This window comes from Strix aluco, chromosome Z (assembly GCF_031877795.1).
Source record: "Strix aluco isolate bStrAlu1 chromosome Z, bStrAlu1.hap1, whole genome shotgun sequence".
NCBI classification, from domain to species: Eukaryota; Metazoa; Chordata; class Aves; order Strigiformes; family Strigidae; genus Strix; species Strix aluco.
The window spans coordinates 6,249,257-6,264,488 of record NC_133971.1 but is presented as its reverse complement, the minus strand read 5'-3'; the positions used below and the strand labels follow the sequence as shown (position 1 = coordinate 6,264,488).

The 15,232-nt window shown below is 37.3% G+C and overlaps 1 protein-coding gene across 2 annotated transcripts in view; it reads right to left on the bottom strand.

Annotated features, from left to right (window-relative positions):
• Window positions 1–214: 214 nt before the first annotated feature.
• EDIL3 (EGF like repeats and discoidin domains 3) overlaps window positions 215–15,232 on the bottom strand; it is a 254,962-nt gene continuing 239,944 nt past the window's right edge. For both annotated transcript variants that reach the window (XM_074812243.1, XM_074812244.1), the window contains 2 exons: window positions 14,538–14,693; window positions 215–4,130 (listed from right to left, as the gene is read on the bottom strand). In XM_074812243.1, coding sequence (XP_074668344.1) covers window positions 3,981–4,130; window positions 14,538–14,693 — 306 coding nt within the window. In that variant the 3' untranslated portion in view covers window positions 215–3,980. The remainder of the gene's footprint in view (window positions 4,131–14,537; window positions 14,694–15,232) is intronic.

Sequence of the window (15,232 nt, the reverse complement as noted above, 5' to 3'; positions counted from 1 at the left end):
TGCTTTTTTATCTGAAAGAACAAAGGGAACACATTGAAGGGAGCACAGCACCACAGCTGATTCTGCCAGAAACAAAGTTACCTACCACAAAGACCCCACAAATGAATCCAGGAAAATGTCACATCATATCTCTGCTCCGCATTTGCTGCTAGTGAGGCTGAGATAAGTTGTATCTCCTTCAAGGTATTGCAATATAAGTGCTTCAAAAATGACCTCGTTTTTCAAAAGTTTTATTGTTAAGTTTGAAGACTAGACAAGGTCATACTGGTTTTACATCGTTCTACATGATTTAAGTATATACAAAACCATTTAAATATTACACAGCTTGAAAGGTTGCAAAGGTCATTGTGTCCGAGATACTTCTGTACTTACTGACACATCAGAAGCCAGCACTGAATATTATAGTTCATATTTGTTGTATAGCAAAGATACACTCATTTAGTATCCTTAGTCTTCAAAACTGACATGAATTTGTATGCAGCCATTCCAAAAGAGAAAGTCAACCTCAAAACCAGAGCCAGTTAACGTGATAAGCCCTTAACAGAACACAGATAAAACGGAGCCTTGTGCCGGTGCTTTATTTCCTAGGCTATAAACGCAGCACTTACAGAGCTACAGAAAGGTGAAGTCTGCCTACAAATACTTAACTGGATCAGGGTGAAATTTAATTAGGACAACATTTTCAGTCTTGTTCAATGCCATTGTTACAATTAATACAGAAGTCAAGGATCATTTCGGGGTGTTTCTCCTTCCTCTCTTAAAGGGACATATCATGTCCTGCACTTATTTCTGATTTTGGAATGCCAGTTGCTTTCACTGTGAGAGTACAGTCGTGTTAACTTATAACCTGTCCCTTATGTCAATGGTGTTCACCAAGGCAAGAAAATAAAATTGAAGAGAAAAGGTTTAATTCTAGACCATAATCTGATTCTCATCTGTTTTGTTAAATCTGGTATTCCACAGAAATCAAGAGTTATTTCAGACATATACTGCTGACACTGGGAGCAGAATTTGGTACTATGGCTGCACAATGCCATTTAAAGAAAGCTTCTTGGTAGCTAAGGAATAATTTCATTAGACAAAGCCCCACTAAGTTGGTTGAAATTGTAAGGGCATCACATATATGATTGTTTTATAAATCATCACAGAGTGTTATCACAATGTATGGAGTGTCTTTGCAGGTTGTGAAGACTGCTGGCAGATGAAATCTGACACAGGACTAAGGATGAAAATACTTAACTCTAAATTAATGCAAAATAAAATTACTGTCTTAGGTATCATGACAACACTTTTCATATGCAGGTGAATAGACAATAATTAGATTACTAAACCGAGAAAGATTAATTCAAAACCAAAACTGAGGTTGCAAAAGATGAATAACATGAAAAAAAATCACTTAAGAACACAGAATAAATATTTTAAAAGAACATTAAAACAAGTTGGTAAACTAGGGACCCTAACTTTCTGAAATGGCCTTCCATTTTTTGGGTACAGTCGACTAATGAAATAGTTACATGCTTTTCTTCATATTTGTAGTTGAATTCAGGGTCAATTGTTCTTCCACAACAGGAAAATGTTTTTGGACCTCTTTAAATAGTTTGTGTGTCCTGCAGATATAAATCTTACTTCTTTTTTTTTAAATTTTTTTTTATTGTAGAGCCTAAAGTGCAAAACATGGGCAGTAAGTAATTTAGGAATACACTTATCCTCCATTATTCAGAATTTTTTTGCTCTTTAGAAATACCATCATGATTGACTTTCTCTTTAAAATCACTCACTATGCTTGAAGACCACTCCATATATACATCATTAAGGAATGCTGTTAACACAGTTACAGACAAGACAGTAACAGTCTAGTGGCTTTTTTTATGCAGCACAAAGTAAAAAATAAAGAACAAACTTAGCAGTGTTGCACAGGACCTCAACATTTCTTACACATACTTTTACCTTTACAAGACTCTTCTTTAGAAGTCTTTAAATGTCTAAGCCTTATAAAATAAATACTTGTATAAATACAGTTTAAGGATTAAGTCATTTTATAGAGGCAGGGTGTTCTGTTTGTTAAAATGTGACAGTTTAAGTGACACTATCAGAAAACCGCCACCAATATATCCCCAATTCTTGTATGTAAAATTCCTGGCTGCTATTCTAGAGTCTTTCACAGTTCAATGGATAATACATTTTGTCTGTGGTGGAGAATGTGTGATTAAATGCAGGTTTTTGAAATCCAAACCATTTTGTTTCCAAAGTAAACTTTGCCCTTTGCAGACTGTGGGCTAACTAGCTGTTTGCCTGGGAAGCAGTGCCCAGGTTCGTACTTCAGTGTTTCGATGAGAATGTAACAGTGACAAAAAATAAGTTCAGTGACATTTGCTAAAACATGCAGCTGTATCTATCTATCTATCTATCTATCTATCTATCTATCTATCTATCTATCTCTCTCCACATCAGCATGTTATGAAATTAAAAGGGTGGCAGTAATCCCAAATGCTGCTATTTCAGGTAACAGATAAAATGTCCCCTCACTCCTTGCCCCAGGATTTTTTTAGATTTAGGTGCTACTCCAACATAGCCATAGAGCACTTTATTCCAAGGAAACTTGGGAGTGCTCTACAAAGGTTGGTATCCTTATCTCCATCATCAGGGGAAACTGAGGCATAGGGGAGGATGTCCCCCCTATTGCTCCACTTTTCCTCCTAAAATCTACTTTTTAAACTGGGGTCCTCGCTGGCTATCATGCTGTTAAAACAACATAGCATGTCTGAAGCTTTTCTGTAGATGAGGCATGACAAAAAGCAGCCTCCTTGCAGCTCGTTGGCCTATGTCTGAAAATACATAGTTGGGAGTGGAGGGTGCCAAGGGCCCAGCTTTGATGAACCCCTACGACACCTCCTGCCTTCGTGCCTGGGAGGAAGGCTGTGACTGCTACCATAAGAAGAGCCTGTCGAGAGGGTTTCCTGGCAGTAAGAGAGTCATTCCTCCTGTGTGTCTTTTAGCACCTTCACCCCACATTTACCTCCTCACAGAAATTAAGGAGGTTTCTGAAAGAAGTAATTGGGCAGACAGCTCTGTCTAGGGTTGAGCGCTCACCCCTGGGCAAGTCATGAAACGGGCTCAGGATTTCTGATGCGCTGTGTGCCTTTACCCATGTGAATACTTAAGATGAATACCCTGGCGTCTCATCTCAGCCTCCTTGAAAAAGCACATCTCAAGCAGAATTAATAAACTTTGGCAAAATCATTAACTTCATAATACACTGATAGCAGATTTTGTTCCATATGCAAACAGGTCACCTCTTTCAAGGAAAGTAACATTAGCGGTGATACTAAACAGAAAAGATGGAGGTCATGTCTACAGCATGCAAAATAGAGAAGGAAAATGGGGTTAGTTAGGAAAACCCTTTGGGTGTGTGGACTCTGCTGTTCAGATGAAAGTGATGAAAGGTAGCTTGTAATATCACAGGTACTGTGTTTTACAGTACCACAGAGTATCTTCCAAAATATATGTCATAAATACTGACAGTGTTTGATAGGCACAATTACTATAATGCAGTCATCCCCAAGTAAACTTATTGCTAAAAGCTGCAGTATCACTTTTTGCAAGTATGATTTATGGAGAACTCGTCAGCCCAATGTTTCTAAAGCTGCAAATGAGCTTTGTCATGCTATTCCGCTTCTCTTGTAAAAAGGATGCTGCTGTTTTTCCCTAACACGTTTCAACTAGTGTGACAACTCAAAGGAAAATTAGAAAGATAATTCCACAGCAGAAGGGACAACACTAACAGATTTCAAGGACAAAATCGGATTGGATCATTTAAAGGGCAGGCTTAGACCTCCTTGCGAAAGACAGTTAGCGGCCTACCACAAAATGAGCACTTGTTCATGAAAAACCCACTGAGCATCCTACAGGCTTTGCACAGTATCTTCTACGGAGGGACTTTTAGCTACACCAAGAGCTGCGATGCCTAACGAAGATCCACCTCAGTCCTCCAATATGCAACCCAGCAGCTCCGACCGCAGGGTGATCCTGCCGTACCACGACCAAGGGAGGATGCGGATGTGCCGGGCGTAGATCGGAGGGTCGATGACATTCTTACGGTGCGTGTCATTGTCAAAATTTCCCTGGAACACCTGAAGGGCAAGTAACGAGAACATTTAAGTCTGTGTGGCTTAAGGAACAGTTGTGGTACACCCCTGATATCCCTGGGTACCTCTCCATGCTGAATTTTGATCATCGGAGCACCCAACTGCTGCTGCAAAGAGCACCTGCTTTTGATAAGACCTTGGGATTTCATTACATGCCAGCGACCTTGGAGCTGGGTATGTGTGTGGCACGCTCAGTCCTGGTGCAGATTTAACATTTGATTCAAAGCTTAATCTGCTGTTCTGCCAACACCGAGGGCCCTGCTCTAAAAGCTACATAAAAATCATTAACATTTAAAAAATTTCATGTCTTCTTACTTGGCATTTGTATCACGTCAAATTAATCCCAGAAGATCCTGTTATTGTTTCCAACAAAATAACATTAATAATTAAAGTTAAGAAGAATTTTTATTGTATCACTTATGAATGCAGCTTGGATGCAACTATATAAACCCTTGTAAAGTTAGTGATTATCAAGGATACTATCTTCTGTCAAACAGAAGTCAGCATACGAATTAAGAGCATCAGTTTGTGATCAAATTAAAAAAATCCTACATGGTACAATGTTATCTCCAGGAGTATGAGTTAACCAATACATAAGTGAATTCCCAAACTTCTGTCTGTGTTAAAATAATGCTGGATTTTTTCCCCTGGCAGCCGCTATTTAAATTCAAAGGCCACGGCACCACTTTTTGGCAAAATGATCAAATTATTCTCTTGGGATATTTTCAGTTTTTATGGGAAATGTTCATTCTCTTCAAATGTCAGCCAATTCACTTTTCATTTGTAAAAACTCAATTTGATGGCTTTTCAACTTGAAATGAATGAGTTTCATTTGCACCACGCAGAGAAGGAATATGGACCTCCTGAAGAAGTGCTTATATGACTGAATTAGTGCAGAATGACAAGTTTCCTAGAAGTTCTTAGGAAAAATGTCAGACGTTGAATTCAGAAGAGGCTGATCTACTATTTTAGCCCTTAAGCTGGTTCTTTCGTGACATGTTTACAAAGCACTATATGAAAATCTTCACTTTTTGGCTCTGTGCTGCACCTTTTCTTTGAATTTCAAAAGCTTCTCTCAAGTGCTATCAATTTGGCATCTTGAACAAAACGTATCCTCCACAAGTGATGCTCTTTCACAAGTGATAAATTTCCCTTCTCATCTGGCATCTCTCTAACACAGAGATGAGAACATTAAAGCACCTAGGAGTTAAGATAGATGGATAAAATTGCAGACAGACTGACCACAGAAACAACAGTATTGGGAGTCTAAGGAAAAGAATGTATTTACCGCAGGAAAAAATTGATTGTTGCCCAAGTGCAGTGTTGATTACATAAATCAGTTGGAGCTTTTTCTAACAAGAATGTGCCTGAATTTGAGTTTCATTTGTGGCAATATAGCATACAATAAATTATTAAAATTACAGATTGGCACCCCCCAACGTACAATATGCAGCTAGGAAAGCTTAAAAGCAAATTCTTTTCATTTGATATCCTGCTCATGCATGCAATATATCTGTTGATATTTGTTTCCATGCCAGATGATAAGCGATGCAGAACTGCAGACAATTCTTGGTGCAGAACTACTGGAAAATTCTTTTACTCTCTATTTTATTTTCCCTATGGAAGATGTATTTCAGAGATAACATTTAAATGAAGGCTTAGAACAAAAAATTGTTGTTTACCAGAAGAACCCATCTACAGCCCCAGTATTCATATCCACATATAGCTATGCAAAATAAATAAAATTATGTGATGCAAACCAAGCAGCAAATGTAGCTGAAGAAAGTAGGGTGATGTCATTTACTTAGAGCAGGAAAACAAGAATTAAATTGTATTTCTAACTCATACATGATTTCATTAGCACCTGAAGTCAAACTCATCTGTTTCAGAAGTTAATTTATGCAAATCTGAAATTCACCTTCCCTCAAAATTCAAGATCCAGTTTCAAGAAATTAACTAAACATGATAGATCTGAGAAAGGATTTTAGGGAAATAATATCAGAAATACAGGGAAATATCAGAAAGTGAGGGAACCTTTGTCAGCATCCCCAAATGTGACCTGCATGCAATATAACATTCTAAGAGCAAATTTACTGGGTTTTTTTGCTGTGGACCCATGGCAAATTTCTTACTGGAAAAATATATTCTTTGTCAGTCTTCATTTTAATTCATCCTGAATTCACTAATGGAGTCAAGAAACTTGGAAAGAGCAGGGAGGACAAAGGACACAAACTGTACATCTGACTTACCAGTACAAAAAAGCTATTTCTGTAGCCAAAAGTGATTTTTCTTTAATTACCTGTTGCTTTATGCCCAAACAGTCAATACTAAATGAACCACCTAAGCAATTAAAAGCTCTCAAAGAGCTGGCACCCTCGTACCATAGATGATCACTCTTCATGTTTGTTTCTGAGAAGCTTGTTTCTGTATACAACAGCTCTAAAGACTAACGATTTAATAGCATTCAAGAAGCTGATGCTGAGTTACACTCCATAGCTCTATGTAATTTTTCAGATGAAAAACATGCCCAATGGCAATAAAACCCAAGGTGATTAGTGGTCAAGGAATAAAGAGCAGTGTAAATTAACGTGTCATTGCATAAAGCCAGCACATATCTTCATTCTGAGTTCTGGGTGGGTGCAGATCTGTCTGGTTCTGCCTTATCTCAAACAGCAAATATACAGAGTGAAGTACCAGGATGGCCACAAGCACCAAATTTTGTCCTTTTGCAAATTATAAAACAGACTAAGTCTCTTCAGCCTGAAAGGAGATATGATAAATGTCTGTAAAATTGTAAGTGGCATGGAGAAAATCAATAGCGGGCAATATTGCACTGTCCCCTTAGCAGAGCCACGAGGGGACAAGGAATGATAGCAGGTTTGTCCTGAGCCACCTAAAGGTCATGGTTCCCCATACAACACATAATTAAACTGTGGCACGTTTTCCACAGCCTTTAACTACTGTTCAAGATCAGATAAATTGTTAGGGGCAAAATCAGCAGGGGCTATTAAAGATAGAGCTAGAAGAAAGACAGAGGCTGGGAAAGTACACTAGGGAAGAATAACAGCCCTACATTTTTTTCTTCTCTAGTCATCTGTTACAGGACGCTCCCTCCCTTTGAAGGAGCTTGAGCCTCCCCCAGCCCAGAGGCTCCCACACTACAAGGTGCCTCTGTTGGTAAAAGTGGACTGAAGCTCCTGCTTTTGGACAATCCTGTTGTAGAATTTTACAGTGGATATATCTATTTATGTCAGCCTGCATACTTAAAAGGTGTAAGTTGCTAAAACATTTATTCAGCAGCTTCAGCAAGTTTACACATACACACCCCACACACATATGTATAGATCCTCTGTAGCTTAGTCTCTTACAGCTGCTATTAAAAAAGTAGAAAATGCATGCTGGTGTCCTTTTAGGTATGATAACTTATTTTATGATCAGTTCATGCAAAAGAGAACAAAAACCTGGAAAATATGTGCTGGTATTCTCTGCCAAAAAGATTTCTGAAATATAAACAAGTCTTGTTTATAATTATGTCCAACAAGCAATTTGGATGTTTTGCCTTCAAAAATTCACTGAGATTTTTCAATAGAACTAAGTGTTTTATGGCATAAGCAGCAAATCTGAATAATGACAATGTAAGCTGATTCATACTTTAAAAAGAAAACTATTGTATGTTTTATGACAGAATAATTTAGAAAAAATATCTGAAGAATAGCAGTTCAGGAAAGGCGGACTTTATTACAACTGATGTTTGCTTTGCTCCAAACATCGAGCTGGAAATCAGGTTTTAGGGCACATCTACAGGACTCATAAATAGGAGGCTGCATCAGGTAAGATTGTTTGTGTGCTGTGTCAATGGATGTGCATGGTGGATGAAAATTCAGGGAGTCCAATTCTCCGCAGAGAATCTTTCTGGATCATGTCTGGCAGAAACTTAAATTACATGAAAAGTCTGTGTTGGCCACAGCATTATTGGTTTCTACTATTTATGATAATGTCGGAGAGGCCACGCCTCAGATGGTTAAGTCACTATGTTGTCCGCTGAACCTTAACTATATTTTTTATCCTGAGCAGAGTATTTTAAACATGTTATTTCATGGAGCAGTTAATCCTGCTCATATTAGAGGCAGATTATTTTAAAAGAATAGCTAGACCTGGCTTCTATTTGGAGTTTGCTTCAGTACAGAACATCTCAGTGTTCAGACAAATAAAGGGGGCACTGTTCATTTAAAATCTAAAAAGAAGCTTCATGAAAAATAATTTTTGACAGTCATATTCCTTTATTTTGGAAACATTTTATTTCTTCATTACTATTCACTGAAGAATACTTGCTACTTCACTCTTTACTTAAGAATCCCTCTTAAGCAAGAGAGGGGATTCACAGATTTGAACAGCCCATTTACTTGCTTTGAAGTTTTTTACTCTGTGGTGGAGTAGCCTTTTCACCATGAAGAGTTACAAGTGAACAACACTAGGTAAAAGACGGTGAAAGATGTCTTGATTTCTCACCAGAAGTAGAGCTACTGTTTACAGGCATACTCCATCCCTTGGAAGATGCTTTCCACTATAAAAGACTGGGGAGGTGGGTTTTTTTAATAGACATACATGTATAAACATATGTATGTGTGTGTGTGTGCACATGTGTTTTTGGTGTGATTAAGAGGAGGAAAAAGACATTCTTTCTTTTTAGTTGGTATACACAGAGTTTCTGGATGTAAATTTTCCATGCTCAATCTTAGCTATCTTCCTTTCTTGTCTACTAAGTACTTTTCCCGGGACTGGCTAAAGAGTCAGAAGTTGGTTGGCATGGAATTGGTAGCTATGCAAAAGAGTCCAGTGCCAGGAGAAGGACTGTTTTTCCCTCTCTGTGATACAAGAATGAGAATATGTATTACATGACCTTCGAGTTCAGAATAGATACAGGCAGATAAAACTTTTAAACTTGTGAAACATACTGTCACATTCTTGCTATTTTTTTCAACTTGCTCTATCTACTGATGCTCTAAAATGGGAGTTTACTCCACTGTACGTAGTTTATAAGTGCTTGATGATAGAAGGTTCAAAGCCAAGCAAAGAGAAAGATTTTGAAGACCAACCTTCCTCCAGAAATGCATATCGAAATTCAAGGTAGAGACTGTTAATATAAGCATGTTGTCTTCCTTCAGCTCTTAGTGTGGTATGAGGGAGGGAGATGTGTGTGCTGGAGGCACAGACTAGAATGAGCTTAGCTAGATCTTCATCTGATACAAATCGTCTTAACTCAGGTGAGAGTAATAGAAGTCACTCATGATTTAAACAGAAAAAGTGTCAAATGTTAGATTAGAAACGTTATTTTAAATAATAGTATTAAATAATAAGAATAAATTAAATAATACTACTAAAAAATGTTCTTTAACTGTGCAAGTATGTAGATTATATGTAGGAGTTGAATCTATCAATGTAAACCACGTATTATAATAAACACCATACAGAAAAACCATTAGCAAATCTAGCAGAAAGATTTTTAACCTGACATGATCTAACTTTTCATTTATAAGTAGGTTCCTGTCTTCTGTTGCTATGGCAATTAACTAGACATGCAAAGCATATAACTTATAACTAGTTCATAATTTTGTGCACAAATACAGTGGCCATTTGCATACTGGACATTGCCTACCTGCAGTTAATTGCACTGCTGATGGCAAATAATGACTGACAGTGCTGCAGACTGCTAGACTTGTTTAGACTGCTTTCAAATGTTCTCAACTTATTTTAAAAACCAGCCTCTAAAATGCCATTTGATATGGCAGCTGGCCTTGAGTTATCTACAGCAGGCTGTGCAATTTATAAATCACATGTGGAATGTGATTTAAAAAAAAAAAAAAGGTCAAATTTGGATTGGATGTCCTTAGCTTTGGAGGCATAGTGAGCTACTGACCTCTAGTTGAGAAAAACAAGATAGCTATTAGCTCTGGTCCTTTTTCTAAAATATATTTTCTTCTTACTTGCCAGACTGCAATGTAATTTATTTTGCTTCTTGAAGACAACAGGAAAAGCTTTCATATTTTCCAGGCAACTCATTCAAACTATTTAAAATGAATGAGAAAGGCTTCATTTTTTAAAGACATTCTTTTTTTCCCCCAGTTATCTTTTTGTCTGCATTCACAGAAGTTCAGCACAAATGTGAACTCAAATGATTGGCTGTTAAAACAGCAGAAGCCAAACAGGAGCTGCAGGAGCCACTGTTCATGGAACAGTTTCTGCTTTTGAAATGGTGCAAAGAAGGAAACTGAAGACCCTATTTTCTTCTGTTTGAAACAACTAATTTGTTGCGGATTGATCAAAGATACAGTCTGCACACAGTGCACTTGGGAATACAAGATACCTGTATTTTTTCCTTTCTAAAATAACTTAACAAATGATGAAGAGGCAGAAGTGAAGAGCTTCAGGAATTCACTGAGATCCACTGATACATTAGGACTCATCCTGTAAACTGCTGAGCAGTGAGATGTTCAGTACCAAACAGGATTAAGCTCTCAACTCTTACTTCAATGCTTTGTAAAGTCACACTATTCATTCGCAAATCATTATTACCAGCCTACCAGTATCTCTATAATTTCTGTGTCTGAGACATTCTTTTAATCTTTGCTTTTCCAGAATGTAAAATGTTAGGACTTTAAAAGTAGTTATTTTTCTTTTATACTGTCTTCCTTTCCCTGCGAGTTTTTGGAACCATCTTTCTCTTAAATTATTGGATGATTGTGCAAGGATCACAGGACAAGTATAGGATGAATAAATCTCCTGCAGAGGAAATAAGAAATCTATATATTCTATCCTTCATAGAAGAAATCAAGATCTTCAGCTAATTAATAGAACAAATGAGGGTAAATTATGAATAATTTATGCTTGCTGCTGTTGATAGTTGACAGGATCTATGTTTTCTCTTCCTTATGCATCTCCAGAGGACAGAAGAAACATTTAATGAAACTGTGAAAACATGGTTTCTTCTACATTGTTCTTGCATCTTGGGCCAAATCTTGTCTCTTAACTTAAGCTAAGGAAAGTGTTGTGGATCCTGTGCAAAGACATTACTATCAGACAGGACCAATGATGCTATTTCTCTTCCTCTCCCCATGGATGAGGCACAGCACTGATTTTTCTTTGGCTGTTTTTATTTTCCATTTATATTTTTGTTCCACTGAACACAGGCCAGAGTAAGAGTGCAGGCAGTATTTCTGGTGGTATACACATCCAGTGGGCAAATCCCATCAGAGCACACTGCATCGACACAGACCTAGCTAGAGCGGTGATGAAGGGTTTGGTGTCAAACTGGAAGGTTTTACTGGGTGATGCTCCACGTCTCTGGCCGAATGCAATTTATGTATTCTCAGTAATGAAATGGATGATGGAAATAGATTTTCTTGTTAAAAGTGCAGATGTGGCCAAACTTTTTCCATTTTGAGAGGTGGGATCAAAATTCAGAGCAGTCCTGACAAATTGGAGAAAGGCACAGAAGATCAATGGTGCAATTTAACAATGATGAGTAGCAAGCCAAACCTTAGGAAGTCATATCCAATGTCACAGGTACAAGATGGAGAATGATGGAGTAGGCAGTAGTTCTGTGCTAAAAATTGCAACACTACAAGTTTGTGAAACCACACTTCAGGAAGAGCTGGTCCAAGCAGAACACAAAAGACTGATCTGAGGTTGAGAAAACGTACCCTTTGAGGAAAGACTGAAAGAACAAAGATCATTTTTCCCCCAAGAAAAAGTGAGAAGAAATAGTTAACATGCTTCAGCCAAAACAAACTGTCCAAAAAGATGAAGATAAAGTCAGGTTTTTGAGTCCTCTAAGGACAAGGTGGGTGTAGTGCAGGGAGGGGGATAAGCAGCCTTTCCACCTTTAAGGATATTTAAACACTGCAGTAGACTGCTGAGATTATAGAATTTTCATGACTGGCTGTTTCTGTGAACATATAATGGTGCACGATATGAGCATTGTATGAAGTGAAGGACAGGTGAATGAACTAAGCTTTAGTTCTAACAATGAGCTGTTTGCACTTACTCCTAGGGTGGCAGGAAGGGACTTGGGGATTGTTGAATCCTATTTTCTGCTGAGAAGACCTGAGAGGGGATGGGAGGAGAGGAACGTAGTCTCTTCATAGGTCAGGAGGTATATGTCTAGGGGCTGTCTCGAGATCCTTTCCATTCCTACCCCCTCTAAAGCTTTGCCAAGTTCACTGACCAACAGGTAGCATTTCTGGAATGTCAGACTGTGTTATCAGACTTTTGACTTTTCCAGACTTTTGTCATATGGGAAAAATTAAAAATAGTAAAGATATTTTTGATTAATGCTTATGTATCAAAGACTCAGGTCTAGACTTGTATCAAATGATCTTGTTTATTTTGTACAAATTTAAACTCAGAAGTTATAACTTATTTCCAGCTAAGTGCATTTGATGACATTCTGCTTTTAATTGCTCTTGATTTGTTAAAGAATCATTGTAATATGCACCTATTTTATTCTTAAGGATGTTAATTAATACAGGATGTGAGATGTTTTAATAAGACAATGATTAAGAGATTTCCATTGTTCCTAATGGAATATGTGTTATTAACAATCCAGTTGATGACAGCAAAAAGAATTTAATTGCCTTGGCAAATGTTATAAACAAGTGTAGACTGGAACAGTGCTGTTAAGTGACAGTGCATTTTCTTTTAGATTTGCTTGTGACTGTTGATGTGTTTCTCACATGGGACCTGAACACACGCTCTCTTTTTCAATAAATGAATGTAACAGTTCACTAATAGAAGTTTAGCTTGGAGAAGACATTTCCTTCGCAGCAGATCTTTTGGTTCTGTTTTTAAATGCCAGGGATTTAAAATGGGATGTGTACGAAGTACTGAAGTGACTATCTGTCATTTATATTGAATGCATTTATGGTACGTCTACAAAAGGTGAGTTGCTTGTTTCCAATTTTTATCTGACAACCAATTATACTAGACACATCCATAATCATTGGTGTCAGGACCTTCTCAGCTGGATGGCTAAAACAACGGATTTTGTTTTCCCTATCTAAAATCCTTTAGAATTTGATGGGGAAAAATCTCAGTTCAGGATAAAACCACAGTGAACTGCCATTTGGCTTTTAAGAGTGGGACTTTGCAGTGTCATCTTTGAATAAGAAACTTATAACATGTCTATGCAGACACACACATACAGTTATGCACATATTTAATCCAGTAATTTAGCACACCTTCCCCTAACAAATGGGTGTATATTTGACCAATCATTTAAAATCAGTGAAATTTAAGAGATGCAGCTGTCTAACCCATCATCAATAGATCTACCTGTACTCATACAGCACTTATCAATTCATATCAAAAGCTTTCTCATTAATTCCAAAAAATGAATTTAATTAATCTATATTGAAGGGTATTAATTTTTTACTGAAGATTTTTTGTTTATTCTAGGAAAATAGGTACAAGTGGGAACATTTATCACTGAATACAGATGTTAAAACCACTGGATTTAAAGATGCATTATCAGACATATAAGCCATCTGGTATTTTTATTAATGTATCTTTTGTTTCAGTCAGACATAATCCCACTAAGATATTTAATAAATAATTCACATTTTGTCAGCTTGCTTAACATTCCCCTTAAGCAATGCATACGGTGTAATCTCTTTCTTAACAGATGATATTATGAATTCAGGTATTTGCAGTATAAAGGTGTTACACAGTTTAAAGGAAAGGTATAATGAATAATATCCTAAATAACAACAGAAAGATTAAATGCTTCCAGGTAAATCAATCAGCAAACCTGTACTTTCTCTACACCTCTCATTAAATATTTGCAAAGGAAGTTGTGAAACTTTTTATGTTTTGTAGTCATTTAATAGTGTAATAAAAATAATCTTTCCATTGGGTATTTGAAACCCTAAGTGATTAATTTCCAGAAGAAAAATAAAATCGAAAATGGCTAGGTAATGAGGTACACTAAAGATGTGCTTTACAGAAAATTACAGAAAATAGTGCATACTTGTCAAAATATGCACTGGGACACTGTTTTTGAATATACAAATAAACTGATATTTATAAACCTTCTTCTTTAGAGTTAAAGGAAGAAATAATTCCAATAAATGGAGAACTGTAAAGTTTTATGTCCCATCTTTAATAGCGTTAAATCAGGTGCATTGCACTGATAGGTATGATATTACTGCACTGTGAATGTCATTGTGTTATATGACTCTTTTTTATTCACCTTGACTTTTATCTGTGGGATCCTATGCATATGGAACCCTATAAAGCAGGCAGCATGCAATAATCCACAGGCGTCCAGCACTGAAGTTACTACAGATGTAGTTCTCTGTAAATGCAACTAAAATACCAATTTTCTCTTTGCTTTACCTTATCCTTCTTTTGTTTTTCATCTTGGTATATGATCCAGTGCTCCCCATCATTACTGTAAGCAAGCTTGTAGGACCCCACAAACTGGACGTGACCAAAATCCTTAGCTCCTTGAGTAATTATGCCAGTGATTTTTGTAGGGACAAGCAGGTCAACCTAAATAAAACAAAACAGGAATAAAACAAACCATAGGAGAATGTAATTAGAACAGTTTCTGTTTGCAGTCTGACTTTACACCACACCAAAGCGAAATGGCACAGCATGCCACACACTGTTCACAGACAGTTCTTGGATGGAGGCAGGAAAACCCAGGGTTGTTAAGAAGCTCCTTAGTGCCTGGTGAGAGAGACCCAGTCCATGAGGTGGCTTTGCACTGCTTTGCAACTGTGCCCACCGCATGCTGACACCACAGTCACTTTCCTTCTCCAAGCTCCATCTCAATTTATTTTCATTTTCTGTTTGTTCCTTATTGTTTATACCACCTAATGGCTCAACAGGGCTAATCTCGTACCATTTTCCATTGTGCTAGGTGCCATACATGGTCCCAACAAAACAGCAGTCTCCACTTCCCATGTGCTCCTAATAATCAGAATACAGCATGCCAGAGGTTGATTCCCCAAATGTCTTTCCATTTCCTTTGCAGTAACAGAGCCTGTGTTTCACTAATATCACACTTTTCCTCCTGAACTTTCCTT